The 17,491-nt window shown below is 46.7% G+C and overlaps 1 protein-coding gene across 16 annotated transcripts in view; it reads left to right on the top strand.

The window, feature by feature from the left end:
• PER3 (period circadian regulator 3) overlaps positions 1-17,491 on the top strand; it is a 47,812-nt gene that overhangs the window by 16,044 nt on the left and 14,277 nt on the right. For all 16 annotated transcript variants that reach the window (XR_013813789.1, XM_079777269.1, XM_079777258.1 and 13 more), the window contains 7 exons: positions 2,182-2,260; positions 3,696-3,802; positions 4,015-4,171; positions 4,887-4,992; positions 6,033-6,161; positions 6,497-6,623; positions 13,367-13,499. Coding sequence is in view for 15 of the 16 variants with exons in the window: in XM_079777269.1 (XP_079633395.1) it covers positions 2,182-2,260; positions 3,696-3,802; positions 4,015-4,171; positions 4,887-4,992; positions 6,033-6,161; positions 6,497-6,623; positions 13,367-13,499 (838 nt within the window). In the remaining variant the exon portion in view is untranslated. The remainder of the gene's footprint in view (positions 1-2,181; positions 2,261-3,695; positions 3,803-4,014; positions 4,172-4,886; positions 4,993-6,032; positions 6,162-6,496; positions 6,624-13,366; positions 13,500-17,491) is intronic.

The following is a 17,491-nucleotide window of genomic DNA, read 5'->3' as shown; positions in this document are numbered from 1 at the left end:
CAGATGCCTCTGAAAATGATAACAGTTTTATATAGTGATTAAGACACAAAATTGGTGCAGCCACTATGGAAAACAGTATGGAGGTTCCTCAAAAAATTGAAAATAGAACTGCCATATAACTGAGCAACTCCACTTCTGGGTATATATCTGAAGAAATTCAAAACGTTAATTTGAAAAGATAATATACATTCCCATGTTCATTGCAGTATTGTTTATAATAGGCAAGATATGGAAGCAACCTAAGTGCCCATGAACAAATGATTGTATAAAGAAGATGTGTACATATCTTCTATATACATAAAAGCCTAATATGCAAATTGTCCCCTCGGGAGTTCGATTGCTTGCTATGACGTGCGCTGACCACCAGGGGGTGGCGCGGAACGAAGGAAGGCTGCAGCCAGCAGTCAGGGAAGGAAGGCCCCGGCTGGCAGCCGGCAGGAAGGCCCAGTCGGCCCTGATCGCCGGCCAGGCCTAGGGACCCTATCCGTGCACAAATGTTTGCACCGGGCCTCTAGTAATGGAATATTACTCAGCCATTAAAAGGAATGAAATTTTACCATTTGCACAACATGGATGGACCTAGAGGGTATTATGCTGTGAGATAAAGACAGATACCATGTGATTTTACTGATATGTGAAATCTGAAGGACAGATGGACAAACGACTCACAGATACAGACTCACAGACACAGAGGACAAATAGAGGGTTACAGATGGGAAGGAAGGTGAGGCAACTGGATGGAAAGGTGAAGGGATTAAGAAGTACCGATGGGCGGTTACAAAATACAAAGTGTGTGAAGTAAAGCTTGGAAAATATAGTAAAACATGTACGAGAATTACTGGGGGAGTCACTTCATAAATTATAATTGTCTAATCACTATGCTGTATACCTGAAGCTGACATAAAGTAATAATGAATGTCAGCTGTAATTGAAAAATAAACATTTTAAATGTGAAAAAAGAGGAACGCACCAACAATACATACAGTGCGTCGGGCTCCTCGGCATGGGGAGCCCCACAGTTTGCTGGTGGCGGGGCCATGGGGATGATTGTGAGGGTGGAGGAAGGTGTCCGAAGTTCTGACGTCAGATGGACAGGTGTGTCCCATAACACTCGTGCGTGGAGGAAGCGGTGGGTGTGTGAGGTTGTGCATGTTGTGTGTGTCCTAAGTGACTGTTCAGTAAGACGTTTCCTGCATTCACCTGTTTTTTTGCAAATGAAATCGTGCATAAGCAAATGCAGGATTAGCATTATGCTCAAATGTTTCCCTAATGTGTTAACCACTACATTTTCAAAGCAAGCCATGGCTGACCTGACCGTACCAGCTTTATTACACAAATTTAAAACGCTCCTGTCCTGCTGGCCGTCGTCCTGTGTGCTGAGTTACGTATAACTAAAGGGCCCGAGCTGCCTGCTCCTACACCTGAAGGAGCTCCAGCTTGACGAGTAGATTATCTGCTGTGACAAGCTGGTCAGTGCACACAGACTTCTCTGTCTAAGTTAACTTTGGCCCTAGCCAGACTGGCTCAGTGGATAGAGCGTCGGCCTGCGGACTCAAGGGTCCCGGGTTTGATTCCAGTCAAGGGCATGTACCTTGGTTGCGGGCACATCCCCAGTGGGGGGTGTGCAGGAGGCAGCTGAATCGATGTTTCTCTCTCATCGATGTGTCTAACTCTCTATCCCTCTCCCTTCCTCTCTGTAAAAAATCAATAAAATATATTTAAAAAATAAAGTAAAGTTAACTTTGGTGGGCATGACATTTGACCTAATTAAAACATAGATGATGCCCTGGTTCAGTTGGTTGGAGCATTGTCCCGTGCACCGAAAGGTTGCAGGTTCGATTCCCAGTCAGAGCACATACCCAGGTTTCGGGTTTGTTCCACAGTCAGGGTGCATGTGGGAGGCAACTGATCAATGTTTCTCTCTCACATCGAAGTCTGTTTCTCCCTCTCCCCCTCCCCTCTCCCTTCTCCTCCACCCTCCCTCTCCCTCTCCCCTCCCTCTCTCCCTTCCTCTAAAATCAATTAAAAATTATTTTTAAAAGAGAAGAAGATGTAAGTAATAATGAAAAGCGTTGCCATCTAATGTAGCTCTGGCTGCTCAAAGGCCAGGCCCCTAAGTGAGATTTCACGTTAAGTGGATGACTAGATATTTGCCGTTAAATGAGTCCCTCTTTTTCCCAGCTCCTCGGATCCCGGTGGACAAAAGAATTTTCACCACAACACACACTCCAGGGTGTGTTTTTCTTGAAATAGATGAGCGGTAAGTACTTCTTTAAGCCTAAGAGAGATTTGCTTCTGGAAATAAATACAAATATGAAAAGGTTTAGGTATGCTCACATGTTCCTACATTGCATATATGATATCTATCCATTATCTGTTTGATTTTTGTTAGATTGAATTTTTTTTGTCTAAATGCCACGAGTGTGACCTGCTTGGTCTAAATGTTTAATACAGATACCTTGCCTGTTACACTTCTCACATTTACAAGTTATGTTTGTGTCCCCAGCTGCTTTAGGCGAGTCAGTTATCATTGTTCCGTTTACACGGGAGGACAGTGAGCCTAGGGGCCAGTGGCCAGGAGCTCGTGTGGGGTGTACTCAGAGGGCCCCCCCCCCCCCCCAGCCCCGCACTCCTCCAGGGCATTTCCACTGCACAGCCGCTCCCGAGCCGGCTCGTGGCTTTTTTTAAGGGGGTTGGGGAGAGAAAAGAACAGGTTTTGTGTGTATGAAACTAAGTTTATTTAAAGAATTGTTACTTCTTTTGAACTTAGGTCCTTCCTACTTTTTTAACTGTTAAGATAACCCTTTTTATCGAAAGAATAGTGATAATGAATAGTAGTTGCTTACTGCTGTTTTTTAAGATCTTTATTTGAAAAAATTATAAAACATTGTTACCCCTGATTAGTGCTTCCATTTCCCCCAGTTTATTTTAAGTTTTTTTCTTATTCATGAAATCTCAAAACCTGGATAGCAAGCCTCTTACCACATGGAGGTGTGAAGCAAAAGTGTCAAAAACTTGGCATGGTTATGATATGTTAATGTTGATTTTTAAAAATCTTACCACCTGCAAATGGGTTTATTTCATTACAGTTACCCTGAGATAAATAGTAATTGGTGAGATACTTTGTATGATGCAATCTGTGGAATGTAGGATAACAAGGATCTTTTGAAAATAGCTCACGTGTTATCACCTCAGACCGTGTGTGACCTTGTGCACATGGACAGTGCGTGGAGCCGGTCTTTCCACGTCACCTGCGTGTCGTGTCTCGCCGTTTTCGAGAGCCTTGGGACGCATCTGTTTGGATGCCCTTTGGCGGCGGCGTTTCTGTGTGATTGTCGTCATACTGTGCAGGTTCCCAGCGTGCTTCCCTCCTTCAGCATCCTGAGCGTTTTCCTGTGTTCTGATGCGATCTGTGTAAACTTTAGGGGCAATAAATGGAGGGCCTCGGGGACCTCTGAGGAACTTGTAGATATACAGATTCCGGTCTCGCCCCCCACTCTGCCCTGTTCCCCTGCGGCGAGCCAGTCTGTGTGAGCAGATCCCCTGCGTCGTTTCGATGTGGATGGCCGCCTCTCTTAGGTCATGTGACTGTTGCCCGTAGAGTTTATGTAGCTAAGTCCTCCTGTTTAAAACGAAGGGAAGGAGTGTTTGCTCAATGTAACTGCGTCTAACCGTGCCCGTGCCGGTCTGCGCAGGGCCGTGCCTTTGCTGGGGTACCTGCCGCAGGATCTGGTCGGCACGTCCATCCTCACGCACCTGCACCCAGAAGACCGCGCTCTGATGGTCGCCGTCCACCAGAAAGGTGAGGCTGCGGCTCAGGGCGGAGATTCTTCATCATGGACCTCCCTTTTCCCCCGTTTCTTATTAGAGCTGACCCTTCCTTTCACCTGGTAAGTGATGTGCTGACACTGCTAACACTCCTTTTTCCTCCCTGGACATCCTGCACATGGATGCGGAACTGCCCGGCGATGACGCTTGTCGCGTGTAAGTCCCTCTCCGTCCTCTTGGTTGCAGTGCTGCGGTTCGCGGGCCACGCCCCCTTCGAGCACCGCCCCGTCCGCTTCTGCACCCGCAACGGCGACTACGTCACCCTGCACTCCAGCTGGTCCGGCGTCGTGGACCCGTGGAGCCGGAAGGTGGCCTTCGTCATGGGCCGGCACACAGTGCGGACGTGAGTGCACCCGCTCCCACGTTTTCTAGAAACTCTTTCTTGCCGAGTCCTATGCCTTCCTCCACTTCCTCCTCTTGGGGTGTGTCGCAGTCACCTTGATTGCAGAGCTTAGGTTAGGAGGTGCTTCAAACATTAGTGTTTGGCAATCTCAGGGTCTTACAGTTCCTGCAGTAGGTTCCTCGGTTAATGTGGATCTGTGAGACCAGCAGTTGTGAATGCATTCCCGTGGCTGAGGAGGTTCCGTGTCCTGATGGAGGTTGGCCACTCTTCAGACAGCGCCCGCAGCCGAGAGGACTGCAGCTAGGGACGGGAGAGGCCTGGGCCCTCGTTCATCCATCAGTGCTTTCTCCCCTCCGTGAATAGGATTTAGCTTCATATTTTCTGTATTTGGGATCAAAGGGTTGCTTTGTAAAAGCATAGGTTTATTATTTGAACATTTAAAATCACTTTAGATTTCGTTGTAAATGAATTTTATTATTTTTATTTTTTAAAATATATTTTTATTGATTTCAGAGTGGAAAGGAGAGGGAGAGAGAGATAGAAACATCAATGGTGAGAGAGAATCATTGATTGGCTGCCTCCTGCACCCCCCACAGAGGGGATCGAACCGTGACCTCCTGTTTCATAGGTCGATGCTCAGCCACTGAGCCATGCCAGCCGGGCTGTAAATGAATTTTAAATTGCCTGACTCGGTCTTTCATGTGCTATTTTGTAGGAGTCCACTGAACGAGGATGTTTTTGCTGCCAGAATAAACAAGGTGGACAATAATGACAAAGACGTAACAGAATTACAGGAACAAATTCACAAACTTCTGTCACAGGTAAAATGGGGAGATTTAAAAAATGAACATAAAATTCCCATAACTGTGTTATTTTAATATTCTGTCGAGTAAAGTCACTTCCCAAAAATAAGCTCTGGAGAAAGATCCTTACCCTCTGCATTCCAGAAATGTTTCTTCCTCTTTTTTGTTTTTAAAGGAAACTTTATTATTTTCTATGTTAAGTACACAGAATATTTTTTAAAAACTCATTTTAAGCCAACAAAACTGAGTCACAGTGAGCGGTGAGACAGAGAAGTCATTTCTGAATGAGAGAATTATTTTTGTGTGCCAAGCTCCACAGCCTTGGGTTTGGGGTTTTTTAGGACAGTTCCCATTTCAAAGGTGGGGCGAGCCTGGCCTCTCAGTATCTGGTGGTTATGAGGCAAAAGTAGGAAAAACTGCTTGTTGATAAACGCTCCAGGTCCGTAAAGCGCCCGTCACGTCCGTGGGGGACTGTGGTGTGTATTTCATTTGTTCTGTCTGGTCTAAACTCAGCATAAAGAACAAGTTATTTTCGTATTTAGGAAAATTATACTATGGCTTTAAAAAATATTTTTCAGCCAAAACCGGTTTGGCTCAGTGGATAGAGCGTCGGCCTGCGGACTGAAGGGTCCCGGGTTCGATTCTGGTCAAGGGCATGTACTTTGGTTGCGGGCGCATCCCCAGTGGGGGGTGTGCAAGAGGCAGCTGATCGATGTTTCTCTCTCATCGATGTTTCTAACTCTCTATCCCTCTCCCCTCCTCTCTGTAAAAAATCAATAAAATATATTTAAAAAAATATATATATTTTTCGTTCCAGAAATACCCACTTAGATTAAAAACTAGACTTTGCCCTTGAAAATTACTGAAATGAGGGGGTTGTCTTTCATGTCAGACAGAGGGTTAAAAGCATCAACCCTCACAAACCGAATTGAGGGTTTCAGAAATATTAGTCTTAATTTTCTGGTGACTTTAGGTAAGCTCTGAGTGGGTCATGCTGCATTCCCCCCCCACCCCCTACCACAAGATAGTAACCCCCAATCGCACCCGTGTCCTTGCAGCCGGTCCACGGGAGTGCGTCCAGCGGCTACGGCAGCCTGGGCAGCAGCGGGTCGCAGGAGCAGCACGTCGGCGCGGCCTCCTCGGGCGAGTCCAGCGGGCCGGGGGCGGAGGACGCGCAGCAGGAGCCGGTGAGTGGGCGGCGCCTGCGATGCTCAGGGCCCCCGGACCTGCAGCCCCGCCTGCTGGCCGCCATTCTCACCCTCCCGGGCTGGGGAAACTAAGAAGAAACCATCCGCTTGGAAGGCGGTCGTGGCGTTAATAGTGTGCTTTCTGCACACCAGCCTCCTGTGAGCAGATGTGCGTTACGCTGCGCAGGTGACCCGGGGCGGGGACGGAGTACAGGCACTTCCTGTGCTTTTCATCTGCGCGTGTTCGGAGAACCAGAAGGCCAACGTGTTCTGTGCGTGAATCTCGGGATGTTCCTGTGACAACATCTGAGACGTGTGTCATTCTTTCCCCTCAGCTGACTTTGCAGCAGGTCTGTGCCAGTGTAAACAGAATTAAAACCCTGGGGCAGCAGCTGGACATCGAGTCCATGACCACATCACCCAGCGAGCCGGCGGTGGGGACGCCCGCAGGACGGCTCAGTGGTGAGTCCGCGGGGCCCGCCGCCCCCACATCTGGCCTCTGCGTGGACGGGGTGTGAGCACCGAGACGCGGCGCCTGCTGCTGCTCTCCGTAGCCACTGGTCCATCGTAACAGTGGTGGCAACGGCAGCAGCAGGTGCCGGGCTGAGAGCTGAGCGGGCCAGCAGTAGTGACGGTACACGCCACGACAGAGCCGATGTGTCTGCCGCACCAGCACATCATAGGTTCCCCCGTGAGCTCTGCCAGCCGGCGTCCATTTCAGAAGGCTTTTCAGAAACACTCATGCCTCCCTGTCATTGCAAACAAGTGGCGAATGCTCGAGACGTGAGTTGAATGAAAAACTTGGCGTTTTTCCTGACACGTGTACTTTCTCACATACAGGTGAGCAGTGCTCCACGGGAAGCGGCTTAGTTGTGATAATTGGATTATTTTGAAAATTTTACCCACTTCCATATGTGGAGAGGAAAGCCCAGTAATGTAGACATCAAGTTATACTGGCTTTTTAATTAGCTCACGTTCCCTTTGTCTTTCTCCCTGAATAGTAATAGAGTTTTGGGAGTCGTTACAGATGTTGGGCACCTAAATGTGATTAATGGTCTGTCACTGTCGGATGTGGCTGTTTTAGAGGAGAGGTGACATTGTCTCCAAGGTCCATGGGAATAGCTGGTGTATTTTAGGACTTGACACGAGCTACACATCGGAACGGCAGACCCCTGCGCCTGCAGCGATACCCCCGGCGCCCAGAGGCCGCCCTCGGCGTTCGCAAGCCCGTCCCTCAGTGTCTCCGTCCCCTGGCGGAGGCTCTCTCCTTCTCCTGTAGATGTCGGGGCGCCAGGAGAAGGAACAGCTTCCTGTCCCTTGAAACTGTCAGGTTTCCTCTCTACAGGGGAGTTCGCCTTAAACATCTTTCTTGATGCGGATCATGATGCCGTGTCTCGGCAGAGAGAGTCTCTGGGTCGGTGTGCAATCTAAATCTGTGACTGTTTTCTTGGTCATCTGGTCCAGTCGGTGCCCCTCGGGCTGCCCTGGCCTGGGGCCGCGTGCTCGTGCCACAGTTGGGTGTCCTGACCTCTGTGTTTTTTCTCCGAGTGGAAACCCTTCTCCCTCCTGCTTCGCTTTACTCAGCTGCTTCTCTCCCGCCGTCTGGTAGCATCGGGACTGGTGGTTGGAGGCCGAATATTTCAGCAGACCTCAGTCTGCCATCCTTCATCACTGGATAAATTTAAGCTGTACTAACTGGTGCCTATGCTGCTGTTTTAGACACTGAAACTTACCTACTCCTTATGTTTGTGCTACACTTGACTCTGACACACATAGGATGTGATTTTGTGGGGAAGGAAAATCTGTTGCCATTTGGTATGACTTGGGAGAACGCGTGTTACTTGAATGTCTTTTATATAAATATATATATATATATATTTTAAATTGATTTCAGAGAGGAAGGGAGAGGGAGAGAGATAGAAACATCAGTGATGAGAGAGAATATTGATTAGTTACCTCCTGCACGCCCCCTACTGTGGCTCAAGTACAGAACCCAGGCACGGGTGACCTGGTTCATAGGTTGATGCTCAACCATTGAGCCACACTGGCTGGCATCTTGATTTTATTAACATTTAAAACCTACAAGTTGAAAGAACCTAGTGAAAAAAATCTAGCGTTCTTTACTCAAGAGAAATAAGTATGCAACTTAAGAATAAAATGTTATATCTTAAATATTAGAAATTGAGTGGTGATACACACCAAGGAAACACTAAATGATTACTGTGTGCGTGCTTTATGTACAGGGTGCTAGAGCCAACAGGAACGTTGGGTTTTAAGTTTTTATTTTTACCTTTCTTACAAGGGGCAGGTTACACTTTTAAAGCACAATAAGAAGGGAAATTTTAGAACTTAATATGGAAGGGCAAGGAGCAACAAAGAGATATAAAGCCCCTTCATCAGCTACGTGGACTGAAGCCAGTGCCAGCGCAGTAATTGGGGAAATTAGGGACATTGAACGTCCCTCTTTGGGCGGATGTGATGCCTGAGTGAAAACAGGCGATGTGTAAATGGAAGTGATTGAGAGAGAGCGGCTTTGGCTCCGCTCAGGGAGAGCCGGGATGAGCATCATTCCAAATGCAGAGGAAGGAAGCCAGACGGACAGCAAGCTCATGGTCTGTCGTTCTTTTTTTGAAATGTTTTTATTGATTTTTAGAGAGGAAATGAGAGGGATAGAAAGGTGGAAACATCGGTGAGAGAGAAACATCATGATTGGCTGCCTCCTGCAACCCCCTCCAGCGATGGAGCCCACAACCTGGACATAATCCCTCTCCGGGAATCAAACTGGCTACCTCTTGGTTCATGGGTCGACGCTCAACCACTGAGCAACACCTGTCAGGCTCATGGTCTTTCTTGAACCTGTCAGTGCCGAGGTGACAGGACAGCCAGCAGGCCTGACCGAAGGAGACACCCACTCCTGCAGGGGGAGTGAGGTGCAGGCACTGGGGGCCGGCGCACTGGGTCACTGAGTCAGGTAGCTGGCAGAGACAGACGTCCTCTGGGGCGCGATGCAAAGGGAAGACCAAAAGCGGACTGTGGAGCAAACACCGGAAAGAAGGCTAACAGCTCCCCCTGGAGCACCGCGTGTCTTCAGAGGAATTTGAAACCTAGGACATCGAGCAAAACCATGGCAACAGCCCACCTTCCCCCTGGCCTAAACCTTAAGATGAACTCAAACAGGTCTAGCAGGCGAACGCGTGCCCAGTCTCTGCTGTCATTTTCCATCAAAAAAGAATAATGGTCCGCTTTCAACAAATGGTAACGCATATGGAAAAGCAAAAACTCCCAAGAGACAAGGCAATCATCAGATTAAGAGTCAGAGATGACACAGGTGCTGGGACACACGGACGGGGAACTTAAAATAACGATGAAGAACACATTAAAGGCTTTAGTGGACACAGTAGGCAGCATGCAGGACTCCCTGGGTAAGCACAGCATAGCACTGGAGCATCAGCGATCAAGTGGCAGTGCTAGGAGTGGTAGACAGAGAAGAGTGTCTGCCTGTGACGGGCACTCGGTTGAGAAAAGGAGCCGAAAACTGGAAGATGGATAAATAGAAACCACACAGACTGAAACGCAGCGAGAAATAAAATACAGACTAGAGCATCTTCAGAATTGTGGGACAATATCGAGTGTTCTATCAGATGAATAATTAGAATTTCACAAGAAATACTTGAAGAGCCCTAACTGATGTCTTTCCTAACTGGTTTGGCTCAGTGGATAGAGCGTCGGCCTGCGGACTGAGGGGTTTGGGTTCAATTCCGGTCAAGGGCATGTACCTTGGTTGCAGGCACATCCCCAGTAGGGAGTGTGCAGGAGGCAGCTGATGGATGTTTCTCTCTCATCGATGTTTCTAACTCTCTAACCCTCTTTCTTCTTCTCTGTAAAAAAAAAATCAATAAAATATATTTTTTTTAAAAAAGAAATACTTGAAGAAATAATGGCCAAGGTTTTCCACAAATCCAAAGAACATTAAGTAGTGGAAACACCAAAAAAAGAAAAAAACACCCAACACAAAATGAAAACACCACCCCCTGGAGCATTTCCTAGTCAAACTGCTGAAAAGGCTGTCTTGAGGGCAGCCAGAGGAAAACACAGATTATGTCCAGAGAACAAAGGTCAGAATCACAGCAGACACTTCAGAAACCGTGCACCCAGAAGACAATAGAGTCTTCAAAGAAAAAACGGTCAATGTAGAATTTTACACCTGCTGGAAACTCTCTTTCAGAAATGAGGGAGATATAAAGATTTTCTCAAACAAAAACTGGGAATTTATTGCCAGCAGATTTACTCTGTAAGGAATGCTAAAGGAATTTCTACAGGTAAAAGAAATACAATACAGACTTAGGACTCAAATCCATACAAAGTAATGAAAAGCACTGGAAATGGGATAAATGAAAGTAAAATCAGTTCTACTTTTCACTTATTTTTAGTTATTCTAAACGGCAGCTGACTGAAACAAACCGTGTTCTGCATTTGTGGTTCATGTGAAAACACTGAGGCACTGGGATATGCCATGGTCAAGTCCTTAAAGTGCCCCTGACGTAGTGTGTCATTTGGAGGTAGAAACTGAATCCTTAATGAGATATGTTGCGGACTTTAGGACAGTTATTACAAAAAGTTTTTAACGAAGTAGAAATAACGTCAGTAGAGGAGATAAAATGTGGCAAGCGGGCATGGCCAAGGCATACTCCGCCCCATGTTGGGCGCCTTATGTGCCGCGCCAGCTCAGCCAGGTTCGGTGAGCCTGAATGGGGGCGGTGAAGGATTGAGAAAAGACAGACAAGAGAAGAAAGCTGGGTCTGGGTGGGACGCTGTCCTCTCTGAGGGAGAGCCTCTCTGATGGAGAGCGAGCGACAGCGCCACGGACTACAAGCCGGGTCTTTATTTTATAGCCGATGCCAGGAGGCAAAGGAAGGGCGTGGTCAAGATGTTTACAACGTTCCTACTCAACTACATGCACCTGAACTCTGTCAAGCCCACGTCACTCAGGCCTGTGGGGCCACGTGTTCGGACCATAGGTTCAAGCTTACAACTACAGCTTTTGGCCATAATTGTTCTGGGAGGGCTTTGCCCTCCAAGCTGGGACTTGCACGTGGCCATGAGGACTGTGCCCTCTCATTAGTCCGAGGCATGAACCTGTCCAAACACTGTAGCCGCTCCCCACAATAAAATAGAACTTAAAACACCCAACATGAGGCATAAAAAGGAGGTTAAAAGAGACAGTGATAAACCCAGTTGGAACAAATGGAAAACAGCTAGCAAGATGGTTTCTATTAGTCCAGGTTTCTATTAGTCCAGCTATATCAGTAATCACACTAACCGTGACCTCAATATACCGGTTAAAAGATGGGAATGATCAAATTAGAGGAAAAAGGAAGATGCAGCTATATGTCGCCTATAAGAATCCATCCTTCAGAATAAAATCCGGTTAAAAACAAAAGGCTAGGGAAGGTGTGCTGTGCTAACGATAACCAGGAGAAAGCGGGGAGCTGCATCGAGGTCAGGCAGAATGGACGAGGAGGCAGGAGCAGGAGCAGGGCTCCAGGGGGAATTGCACAGCCCAGGGGTCGGTTCTCTGAACATGTAACAATGTAAGTACATCCGCACCGAACTTGAGAGCTTCAAGATGCAGGAAGCAAACACTGATAAAAGCTTCAAGAAGAAACAGATCCACAGTGATAGCTGGAACACACGACATACCTCTCTCTGGAATTAGTGAAACAAGCAGAAAATTAGCAAAGATTCGTGACAACTGTCAACAGGATTGGCCTCACTGACATTAGTGGAACACTTCAATCGAGCATATTTTTCTCAAGGGCATGTGGAATAGTCATCAAGATAAATTGGACTTTATCAAGATTAAAAACTTCTCTTTGAAAGACTTTGGTAAGACATCAGTAAGATGGTGAAAAGACAAAATATTTGCAAATTCTATATGAAATAGTTTTTATCCAGAATATATAAAGAACTCTCAAAAATTCAGCAATAAGACCCTAACCGGTTTGGCTCAGTGGATAGAGCATCGGCCTGGGGACTCAAGGGTCCCAGGTTTGATTCCAGTCAAGGGCATGTACCTTGGTTGCAGGCACATCCCCAGTAGGGGGTGTGCAGGAGGCAGCTGATTGATGTTTCTCTCTCATTGTTGTTTCTAACTCTCTATCCCTTTCCCTTCCTCTCTGTAAGAAATCAATAAAATATATATTTTTTAAAATTCAGCAATAAGAAGATAACACAATTTAAAATTATCAAGAGAGCCTAACCATTTTCCAGGTGTTACACAGATGTCAAATAATACATGAAAAGAAAATGCTCAATCTCAGTCATTAGGAAATTAAAACTGTTTGAAATACCATCACACACCTATTGGAAAGGCTAAAATTCAAAGAAAAAACTGACAATACCGAATTCTGGCAAGATTTCAAAGTAACTGAAACTCACATATTCCTGAAGGTAATGCAAAAAAGTGTACAGCCACTTTGGAAAAATTAGGCTGTTTCTTATAAAGTTAAACATACTCTTACCATATCATCCAGCAGTTCCTTCTTAGTCATTCACACAAGTGAAATGAAAACTCAAGGTCATGTTTATCACACTTTATTCACGCTTGCAGACACTAGGAAGCAACATAGATGTCATTTCACAGGTGAACGGGTGACCAGTGGCACACCCACATGATGGAATACCACTCCCAACACGCAGGAGTGGGCTTAGTTCACACACACAGGGTCTTCAGTGCATTTTGCTGAATGAAGGAAGCCAGAACCAAAGATGACATACTGTATGTTTCCATTCGGAAAACGTCAGTATTTGTTAACGTTGGGGAAGGAATTGACTATAAGAGAGCAGTGGGAGGGGGATGTTGGAGTGATGGAAACGTTCAGTTTGTTACTCTGGTGGTGGGTACACAGAGTGCTTTCGTTAAAAACCATAGATCTGTACACCTCATCCCACCCCAAAATGTAGAGGGAGCCCAAGATAGCATAGGCTGCGACAAATGAACCTAACAATGGCATACTGCTGTCCTTCATGCAATCCTATGTGGTACCTGTCTGTGTCAGTGCATTTAGACTGTGCTCATTGTTAACAGCTGCATAATATGCTGCTGAATATGTTTGTTCTAAATTACTGCGATTTAATTTCGCTGAGTAAGTATATGTCCTAAAAACATTGTCCTTTTAATTGTACTTACTCCCATTCTCTTTTAGGTGAGCAGAAGGCCTCTTCTTCCGTGCAGGCCTTGAGAAATAGCAGCGTGCACGCCGAGTCTTGTCAGGGTTTGAGGAAAGATCAGCGTAGCCAATCCTACCAGCAGATCAGCTGCATCGACAGTGTTATCAGGTATGAAGCACGCGTTTTGAGAACCATGTTTTTCCAAAAGCATGCATTGTCCCTGTGGAGCCCTTATGTAATGGTTAATAGCTGTCGTCTTGATTTTCCCTATAAATCAGTAGATGCCTATGGACTGCCTGTTACATGCAGTCCGTGATATGCTCAGCATTCCGGGGGATGCAGACAATTGGAAGGTGCATTCCTTGTTTTGAAGGAATGGTTGAGAAGACAAGACCTGCGCTTGTCAAAGGTAGAGGATGCAAGATCTGAAGATCAGTTCAAGACGGTGGGCAAGGGAGGTAGCCATCCGGTGATTGAGGCTGGATGGCCGGGGAGGACTCCATCAAAAAGCAAGTCCAAGGTCAGCAGCTTGGGAGCGTGAGTTGTTTTTTTCTCTCTCCTTCAATTTCCAACTAACCGGACGTCCATCACCGTAAAAAGTGCCGCGCACAGCAGACCGGGACACCGAGAGATCCACCCACCTGTGCACCTGGGAGGCGGCGTGGGCCGTGGGCGTGGCAGCGAGAGGGAGCGCCATGGGCAGGCGTGAGCTTTGTGGCAGAGGATTTGGAGGGTGAAGGTGGGGAGGGGGTCGGCCCAGCCGTGGGGCTGCAGCTGAAAGGACCTCTGCGCTGTGAGGAGAGACCACAGTGACCGGGGGGGGGGGGGGGGGGGGGGCAGGGAACGCCGTGGGGGGTAGGCAGGAGAGAGAACTGAAGGAAAGGGCTCAGGACTCTGGCAGGAGTTCTGCCCCGAGCCTCTGGGGCCCCAGCCCAGCTGGAGGATCTCCGTCGGGCCAGGAGCACTGAAGCCCCACGTGCTGAGCACACAGTTCTCCCCGCTCTGCTACCGTGCTTGCTTTTTCTCTTGGCAGCTTTTTAAAAATGCATGTACTCTCCACCTTAGCTCAGGTAAGACATACCGGAAACATCACCCTATCCCCACCTTGTGGACAATGAGAGGCAGCGTCTAATTACCAACCTGTTGAGCTGTGAACCACACCAGGCCTTGTCTCCATAGCAAGGTGTCGCCACTTCAGATGCAGCGGCGGATGCACTTTTTATCAGACACCATGGAAAGCACGCAGTGCAGGATCACAGAAAGGAAATAGCAATTTCCAGCGACCAACTCCACCCGAGAGACATCGAAATGGTGAGGAATTCAAAGTAGCTGTTAGGAAGAAATTCAGCAAGCCGCAAGAGAGCTCAGAAGGGCAATGCCGTGACCAGGAATGAAGTTAAAGATAGAAGGAAGACTTTACCAAAGAGGTTAAAATCCCAAAAAATAACCAAGCTAACTCTGGAACTGAAGAATTCAATAAATGAGAGAAAGCAGGCATTGGAAATGTAGCAGGTCAGATGGAAGAAATGGTTAATGAGGTGCAAGATGGGAATCTAGAAGTGATTAAGGTTGAAGGAAAGAGAGAACTCGGATTTTTTTTAAAGTGCAGAAACCCTCTGAGCGCCATCGGATACCATGCAGAAAGCCCACCTGAGGTGATGGGTACTCCAGGAAGAGGCAGTCAGCATTACTTGGATACCAAAAGAGATAAGGGTACCACAGGGAAAGAAAACTGTAGACCAATATCCTTGATGAATATCGATGCAAAAATTCTCAACCAAATATTAGCTAATTAAACAATACATTAAAACGATTATATCCTATGACCAAGTGGAATTTATCCCTGGATTGCAGAAAAAGCATTTGAAAAATACAATATCCTTTTATAATAAAAACCCTTAACAGATTGGGTATAGAAGGAACATACCTTAACATAGTAAAGGCCATATACAACAACGCACAGCTAACATTATACTCGGAGAAAAATTGAAAGTGTTTTCTCTTAGATCAGTAACAACAGTCCATATAACACTGGAAGTCCTAGCTAAAGCAATTAGGCAAGACGACAAAATAAAAGACATCCAAATGGGAAAAGAAGGGTGACATTGTTGCTGTTAGCTGTGATATGAACTTGTCTGTAGGAAATCCAGAGTTAGGAAGTGGTTGCATTACAGTGTCAGGAAAGTGGTGGATACAAAATCAGTTGCTTTCCTTTTTACTAATGACAAAGCACCTGAAAAGGAAATAATAACATCAAAACAATAAAATACTTAGGAATAAACTTAACCAAGGAAGTGGAAGATCTGTACAATGAGAACTACAAGACTTTGCTGAAAGAAATTGGAGGCACCAGCAAATGGGAGGACACCCCTAGTTCCTGGGTAGGAAAAATTAATACTGTTAACCGGCCATACTACCCACAGCTATCTGCAGATTCAGTGCAATCCCCACAGAGGCATTCTTTCCAGAAATTGAAGAAACAATCCTAAAATTTTTGTGGAGTCACAGAAGACACCTTATATCCAAAGCAATTCTGAGGGGAAAAAAGACATCCAGGGGTATCACATGTCCACATTTCAAACTATACTACAAACTTACCGTCGTAAAAACAGTGTGACGCGGGCACACAAATAGGCACGTCGACCAATGGGACAGAATAAAGAGCCTGGAGTTAAATCCTGGTGTGTATGTGTGTTCAGTTAATATCTGACAGGGAGCCGAGAATACCCGACAGAAAAAGCAAAGTTCCTTCAACAAACTGCCGGGGAAATTGGAGAAACACATGCAGAGCAATGAGAGGGGACCCTGTCTCATACCGCTCAGAAAAATTAACTCCAAATGGGCCAAACACGTAAATATAAGACCTCATGCCATTAAACTGGGAGAAAACGGAAGAAGCTCAGTGATACCAAGTCGGAAAAGAAGTACTCAATACACGAATAAATAAAAGAAAGTACAATGTTTCCCACTATGCTTGGCAGTGATTGTTTTTTTACTGTGACGCCAAAAGCGTGGACAGCAGCAAATACCAACAAGGGGAACGACATCCAACACCAGAGCTCCTGCACAGGCACGTCAGAGAAACAGCCAAACGGAAAGCTGGCCTACGGAACGGGAGGGCTGCTGTAAACCTGTGCCACTAAGAGGTGAGGGTCAGAAAAGTATAAAGAACTCGGCAACAACAAAAACAACCTGAGTTTAAAACGGGCAGAACTAAATAGACATTTCTCCACAGAGGATACGTGAATGGCCAACAAGCACATGAAGTGATGCTCAGCATCACTAATCCTCGTGGAAATGCAAATCAGAGCCACAATAATGAGATGGCACCTCACACCGTTAGATCCAGGAGACGAGACGCAGGACGTGGGAAGGAAACGTCCACATTGCTGGTGGGAACGTAGGTCAGTCCAACCACGGTGGGGAGCAGTATGGAAGCTCATCAGAAGTTAACACCTGTCACAGGATTCAGCACTCGCCTCCCGGCTCTGCACCCAGAGGAGAGGGAACGGTTCGGCCCGATGTTTGCGCTCCCGGGTGGATCGCAGCGTTGTCATGACAGCCAAATACGGAAACAACCCGCATGCCCGTCAGCAGGTGAATTAAAACGTGGTCTGTGCACAGGGTGTTACTCAGCCACGAGGAAGGAAGGTGTCCCCCCTCCCGCAGCAACATGGGGGCCTTCAGCCCGGGATGCACCAAGAGAAGCCATAGGAAGCCTCGTGCTGTGTGAGAGCTCTTACGTGCGGAGCTTGAATCGATAAGTGAGGGTTACCCGGGGTGGGTGGGGGTGATTGGTGGTGTTTGAGGGCACAGACTTATGAGTGTAAGTAAGCCGTAGAGAGGTGACGAACAGTGTGGTGGACACACACAGTAACATCGCACCCTGTTGTGGGAGGTGATAAATAGCTCTACGCAGGCAATAACGTGACCTTTTGTAAATACTGTACCTTCCGGCTTATAAGACGACTGGGTGTATAAGATTTTCCTGGGTTAAAAAGTCTTATATGCCAGAAAATATGGTAGTCCAATATATCTCATCCATTATACCTAATCCCATCAATATAGTCCAATATACCGTATTTTCTGGCGTATAAAACGACTTTTTAACCCAGGAAAATCTTATACGCTCAGTCGTCTTATACGCCGGAAAGTACGGT

Source organism: Cnephaeus nilssonii, assembly GCF_951640355.1.
Source record: "Cnephaeus nilssonii genome assembly, chromosome: 7".
Classification (NCBI taxonomy): domain Eukaryota; kingdom Metazoa; phylum Chordata; class Mammalia; order Chiroptera; family Vespertilionidae; genus Cnephaeus; species Cnephaeus nilssonii.
Note: the sequence above shows the minus strand (reverse complement) of the source record. Positions and strands in the feature narration are given on the sequence as shown.